At 40.8% G+C, this 6,983-nt stretch overlaps 1 protein-coding gene across 3 annotated transcripts in view; it reads left to right on the top strand.

Moving 5' to 3' along the window:
• LOC148041070 (pyrophosphate--fructose 6-phosphate 1-phosphotransferase subunit beta-like) overlaps positions 1-5,896 on the top strand; it is a 60,646-nt gene extending 54,750 nt beyond the window's left edge. For all 3 annotated transcript variants that reach the window (XM_087676523.1, XM_087676531.1, XM_087676539.1), the window contains exons 10-17: positions 3,260-3,391; positions 3,532-3,702; positions 3,843-3,958; positions 4,095-4,206; positions 4,447-4,531; positions 4,713-4,757; positions 5,191-5,259; positions 5,367-5,896. In XM_087676523.1, coding sequence (XP_087532649.1) covers positions 3,260-3,391; positions 3,532-3,702; positions 3,843-3,958; positions 4,095-4,206; positions 4,447-4,531; positions 4,713-4,757; positions 5,191-5,259; positions 5,367-5,449 — 813 coding nt within the window. In that variant the 3' untranslated portion in view covers positions 5,450-5,896. The remainder of the gene's footprint in view (positions 1-3,259; positions 3,392-3,531; positions 3,703-3,842; positions 3,959-4,094; positions 4,207-4,446; positions 4,532-4,712; positions 4,758-5,190; positions 5,260-5,366) is intronic.
• Positions 5,897-6,983: the final 1,087 nt, after the last annotated feature.

Raw genomic sequence — 6,983 nt, forward strand, 5'->3', positions numbered from 1 at the left:
CGTCCAAATTAGAATACTCCTATTTGGAGGAAATAGAGTTTTGAGGAATATTCTGTCAAGCTTAATGGAATCCAAAGCGGACTTCTCCCTAAATCCAAAGATCATGTTTGCACATTCCACCAAAACCTACACTCTCACATTCAATGCCAAGCAACAAAATCAGTTTTTAAAACAAAGCCTCAATATCTTCCTTCATTGATGCTTCCAATCTGCCTCCATTTTTCTCAGATTGAAATGAGTTTGATATTTTATTGCTTCAGAATCACATTGACATTTAAATTACAGAGTCTTCTGAAAGGGGGAAGGCTTGTTGTACCCCCCTAGTCTGGTTTTGCCTCTGAAAGGTCCGAACACTAGTCTTGTTTATGAAGGAAAAAAATAAACAAGCTGAAAGAGGAAACTGAATGCGTGCAGGAAGCTAGAACCAATTTTGGTTTTGGCATCTGGTGTGTTGTTTGATTCCCCATTAAATTGTATGGCCATAATGCAGAGCACCAGATGCATTCCTAATACTTGAACATTCCAAAAGCAAGTGTAGAAAAGAGTATCACTTTAAATCTCATTACAGGCATTTGGATTGGACTACATGGGATTGATGATCAAAATATGGCTCTGTTGAGTCTGTAAGATATGATTGGGTGAATTATGTTATGAAGGAAGAAAAGGAACAAGTTGAAGGACGTGATTGAATACCACGCAGGAGGTGCTACACAGTCCCCTTTGTGTGGCTGAGTTGAAAGGCTATGGCAGTCTTGGAATTATTTATGCTGATTTAGAGGAAGCATGAGCGGTTTCAGGCTTGTACTGACTTCAAGACAAAGCAGTTTCTGTTCTGTGTCCAGACCTGCAAAATTACGTTGGCATAGTTCAACTTGTTGCTCATGGAAAAACTGCATTTGAGTGGCTCACATGATTATGAATCAGTTCTGCATCAGCAGGGATCAATTCAGCACTGTTATGACATATTGACTGCATGTTGGCCTTGTCTGACCAGATCCTGAATCGGTGCTTGATCAGGTGTTTGATTATTTCTACGTTTGCATTGCTGTCTAGCAATCTGTTCATGGTCCCTGCGATTTATGTCAGTTTCAGACTGTGATATTTATAGAGCTCCCACCCTATTTTCACTACTTCTGGTTATCCATCTGAAGCTGCAGTTTTAAGGGCAACACTTGTACGGAAAACTTTTAGTGAGTCATAGCAGTTTTGCCTCTCTCTTTTCTTCTTGTTGTTTCACCCGCTAACTTTTATCTCCCTGTTCTTTTTCTTCCTGTGTTGATTCTTTTTTCAGTAGCTCTTTCAGATAGCTAGCCAATGGATTCCAAGGAGGGACCTCATTGAGATTGGTAGCTCAGGAATTTTCGCAGGTTATACAGGATGCCACTACAGCTAGGCCTCACAAGAGGCCATAGGTCATCTTAGAGGCCACTTAGTAGATAGATCCCTTGGGTATGATTGTGGATAGCTTCTCAATGATTTTTGAAATACCAATACCACTACCCAAATCTTGATTGGTAGACACACCAGATGTAAATCTTATGGATGCATGTTGGGGCAACCATGCCATTGCGACCTGTCAAACCCTCAAATTTTCTTTTACTTTTTGAGCAGTGGGAAGTGTTGCGACCAGATTGGCCACTTTCCCATTCAGGAATGCTAGTTTGGCAGCAGGAAGTTCATGGGAAACCCAGTTTTGAGTGTTGTTGGGCATTTCAGCTTTTGTGAGAAATCATCAGGTCTGATCCATGTATGCAGTAATTGTACTCTTCGATTTAGTTAGTCAGTTGTTTATCAATTAATCAGTAAGTTCTAAAACTGACAATTAGATTCGAAGTTCCATCTCGCATGTTAGAGCAGGAAAGCTCAGATCAATTACTTCTCTGACATCTAGATCCCCTTCTTGCTCTTGCATTTTATTATTGCAAGCTTTCTTCTTCATCAAGTACATGCATGAGGAAGAATTGCAATACTTGAGTAGGATAATGATTAATCCGAGGCCACATATTAATATGAAAGGAGGCTGGGTTGTTGCTGGGACAAATACAATTTTATTTTTACAGGGTTAAAATTGAGATGTTAACAAAGTTCAAATGGGTAATTCTACAGGCAATCTAGAGAGAGAGAGAGACCAAACAGATGTAGCTCAGTTGCTTAAGTTGAACACATGCTGACCAGATGGTCTTGATTCAATTCCTACATCCGTGTGGTCATTTCATATAGGAATATCAAAGGGAGATTTGAACCTGGGTCAGCGGGTTAATAAAACAAGTGGCTTACTACTAGGGTAGCCATTGGAGAGAGAGAGAGTTATATAATGTCTGCAAAAGGCCAAATCAGCCTATGGGACCAAAATGTTACATCTGAAAATTCAGGGAATTTCCCGTGTCCCAAAATAGCTAACATCTAATGCTATACTTATCTTAATGGAAAATACAGTGAACAACACATAGCTGATGAGTACAAAATGATGTCTACACCTGATAGAGTGTGGAGCTGCTTAGGAAGCACTCTCATCTCAGGATCTCTCTCATGGGTCTGTGTAGTATAGAGAGGCTGAAGCGGCGAGGCAGGGTCCCCTTGTGACGGTGTTGTAACCTCTGTATCTGTAGATAGTGCTTCGCACGAGTGTGCACCAGCTGGACGTGGGCAGGACGCTCTGTATCTCTCGTGGCTGTCTACGGTGGTCCCCCATGGTGGGGCCGTTGGTCGGACCAAGGAGGGCTCTGTGGTGGAGGGGGAGCTAGGTTAGTTGAAGAGGTATCTTATAGGGGGCTAGGTAAAATCATTGAAGAAACCAAGTTTATTCAGGAAAATTTATCCTAGTTTGAGAAACGCGTTAATGTTTGGTAAAATAAATTGATAGAGAACACAGGTTCAGTTTGAACTATTGTAGTTTTGTTCAATCTAGAAACTAAAAATCATTGTAAAAGAAACATAATCATAGTTTACATAATCCCTGGCTTATTTTTCTCTATCTGGAGAACCAAACTGAAAACTTCATTGAACTTGAAGCAGGTCTCAGAGATGGTTTACAAGTAAAATTTGACCTACTTGGGCCATCACCTTCTTAAGAGCATAAGTGGTGTGATGTGTGTATGTTAAGGAGTAAGGCTGAAGCAAATTGGTGATGAGCTTGCATAGGTTAGGTTTAAGTTGAGAAGTTTGTCATGCTGGGTGTGCTGATTGGGGTGCTTTTGACTAAGATTGTTGCTAGTCTGTGGCTATAATCTTTACTATTTGTGATGGATCCTGAAAACAGGTTGCACGTTACAAACAGACTTTAAAGGAAGTGACAGAGTTCATAACTGATGTCATTGTCAAACGGGCAGAGCATGGAAAATATTATGGTGTTATTCTTATTCCTGAGGGTCTGATTGATTTCATTCCGGAGGTGAGACCTCTCACTGCTGTTAACATCAAATTTCACACCCTGCGCACTCTGGTTCTTTAAAGGCATGTTAGTTATCCCCATCATCTAGGCATGTAGCCGTTATGACAAAAAATGTTAGGTTTATTTTTCCATTTTGGCAGGTGCAACAACTTATTGCAGAACTAAATGAAATCTTAGCACATGGTAATGTTGATGAAGATGGTGTTTGGAAAGACAAGCTTCAGCCTCAATCACGTGCTCTTTTTGACTTTCTACCCCAGAATATCCAGGAGCAGTTGTTACTGGAGAGAGATCCCCATGGGAATGTCCAGGTTATTTAGTCAATTTAAAACTCATTTTTGGCCCGACATTAGCTGTCATTTTTAAAAGTTATTCTCTGTTGTGGATGGTTCTGATTCTTTTGTTTTGGATGTTTTGTCTTTTTTTTCTTTTCGCTATTTGTGGGTTTAAGGTCGCAAAAATTGAAACTGAAAAGATGCTTATAAGTATGGTGGAGACAGAGCTGCAAAGGCGCAAGAATGCAAGCTCTTATAAAGGGAGCTTCAAGGGCCAATCACACTTTTTCGGGTGCTTGTTTCATCATAATTATTTTCAGAAATGTGCTCAGTGAACACAAGTTGTTATGAACTGACGTGTTTAACAAATGCAATGGAATCCCACTAATGCAAGTGATTATGATATTTTGTGCCTTCTTATGTTGCAGATATGAAGGAAGATGTGGCATGCCTACAAACTTTGATGCAGCATACTGTTATGCCTTAGGCTATGCTGCTGGTTCCCTCTTACATGCTGGTGAAACTGGCTTGATTGCATCTGTTAGTCTCTCTCTCTGTGCGTGTGTGTGTTTTAGCATGGTAAAGTGGATTGTATCTCGACACCTGATGATGTATGGTGCTGATCTTTTGTGCCTGTGAGGTGTCTTAAAGGACATAATACAGCTTTCTTTCCTCTCTCTCTCTCTCTCTCTCTCTCTCTCTCTGTCTCTCATGCATGCATTTGCACACACAAACAGCTATAATGAGAACTGACCAGCTTCAGGCATTTAACCTTTTCAGGTGGGTAATTTGACACAACCAGCTAAAGATTGGACGGTTGGGGGAACTGCACTGACCCAACTCATGGATGTTGAAAGGCGAAAGGGTAAACATGATTATTCTCTCTTTGTTTATGCATTATGCACTGTACTTCTGCAGAGCATTTTTGAGCACTTTATGAGGACATGTGGTGCAGCAAATTTGTCAGCAGCAACTGCTTGTAGGTTAGGAGGGTCACAGTATGGGATTCTTAAATTACTGAAATGAGTGTTTTATCTGGGTTTCAGGCAAGAACAAGCCCGTCATAAAGAAGGCCATGGTTGAACTTGATGGTATGGGACATTTTGCTTCTCGCTTCCTATTGCTGCATACAGTTGGACTGTATCTTGGGCTAGTTAACTGCAGACTCTTGATACAATGAGTCTTCTTACCATGATCTGTGAAACAATTGTGTTTTGAGTTTTTAGCCTACTGTGCAGACCATTGAGACAATGAGTCTTCTTACCGTAGTCAAAGAAACAGTTGTTTGGAGTTTAGCCAACTGGTTGCTAGGTGCCTTGAGTTTAGCCAACTGTGCAGAATCCTTGACACAACGAGTCCTCTTACCATAGGCTATGAAAAAGAGTTAGTGTTTTGAGTTTAGGCAGCTGCTTGTCAGGTCCCTGTGCTTTTAGACTTACATTGCACCTTGTTTGTCTTCTGATATCTTTTTTTTCTGTTTGCCGGGGGGGGGGGGGGGCTGTTTTTGGGTCATGTTAATTGTAGGTGCCCCTTTCAAGAAGTTTGCCTCCATAAGGCAGGAGTGGGCTTTCGAAGATCGATTCTGCAGTCCAGGTTTGCTCGAATGATCTGCTTGTCTTCATGCATTTTAATGACTCCTGCTTTGCTGCTAGATGAGCTGGTGGGCCTAGCAGATAAGTAACGAGATTTATGTTTGGCAGGTCCTATCCAGTTTTTTGGTCCAACTGCAGATGAAACAAACTACACCTTGATGCTTGAGCAAGGAATGCAAGTATGCTTTTAACTGCTGTCAGTAATGCACGGGCTTAATGTTTACAATAAACCAGAAGGATGTGTACGTCCTTGTTTGCAAGGACAGTTCCATTGACTTCCTGCCATACTAGGCAAGGGGGTCATTAAATTTTTGGGCAAAAGACCGGCATAGGTGGTTGAGCCAGTGTTCTGTAGAGAACGAGTTATATCCCAAGAATAATGCTAAAAGAGTGTTGATGCAAGTTGAAGCCTTTACATGTGGGTGCAACCCCCTCCATCTCTCTCTCTCTCTCTCTCTCTCTCTCTCTCTTTCTCTCTCTTTCTCTGAGCCACCAAATTTGTAGCAGGGAATATGGGTACGTAAGAATTGGGACTCTCTTTTTGAATGATGGGATGGAAATGCTGATCCCTGGTAAGGGAGACTAAACCCTATGATCATAACATCCAATGTTTCTGGTTCCCTTTTGTTTTGTCAAAAGTTGTGGGGTTGAGGACAAGTTTACGTGGTTTGTGACCTAGGTCATAATTGCAGTAGGATATTTGATATAGACAATGCTACACTGTGAATTGTGATTTGATAATGTTGCTTTGAAGAAATGATGATGAATGCATCGTGTAAAGAAGGCATGTGTCTGCCATCTGCAGGCCCAAGTAATGGCTGGAATCAGTATTTGATTGTGCAGATCTTAGAGCTTTGATACTGGACTTCTCCGATATATTGTTAAGTAAATGAAGGCGTAAAGCACACTGTTGCTGAGCATACGACAGTAACGCAGACGCTTATACGTGAGCACATGAGAAATGCCTAATCAATAATCAGTACGTCCCTTCAGGTATCATAAATGGTCATCTAGTGAGGTAAAAGTAGCGCATTTTGTTGGACACACCTCAGTAGGAAAGCGCTAGGACTAATTTGATAGTATTCTTCATGACCATCGAACAACAAAGTAGTGTTCCTTGATGGACTCTAAAGGTGAGGAAGGGGAATTGTTGCTAATTGCGCTAGTTATTAGCAGCATTGCCATTGCAATATACTAATCCCTAAGCATCTTAATGCGAAAAGTAACAAATGAACTTGAACTCCGAGATGTGAATATCCTTATGGGTTGGACGATGCTATATGCATACTAGGAATCAATGCTCAAGTATATGCAATATGCCATAAGACTCCAACAAATATTGCCTCGTTTGCCTTAGAAATGTTCACAAGCTTTAAGATGAACACAAGTGGGGTGTAGAGTGACTTGCACCAAAGAAGAGAATTTGAGTAGAGAACAACACATAAATTTGAAAGTTTTGAACTAGGAGACGAGGGAAGCTCTTAATTGCTCAATAATGGCCTCAACGAATATAGTTGCAACTAAGCCTCTTAAGATGACTTGCATATAGGTAGGTTCTTTTTTTTAGAGGATGAAAGGCAAGGAGATTCACCACAAGCCGAACAAAAAGGAGTTTTAATTTCTAGAGAGAGTTTTTATCTAAACAACCATAATGAACAAGAGGTTGAAAATGCGAATATAGTGATAAGGTGGACATTTTTGGCATGCTGTGATGCATGTCTTTGT

Source organism: Lygodium microphyllum, chromosome 1, assembly GCF_053477565.2.
Source record: "Lygodium microphyllum isolate KBCC chromosome 1, Lygodium_microphyllum_v1.1.10, whole genome shotgun sequence".
Taxonomy (NCBI): domain Eukaryota; kingdom Viridiplantae; phylum Streptophyta; class Polypodiopsida; order Schizaeales; family Lygodiaceae; genus Lygodium; species Lygodium microphyllum.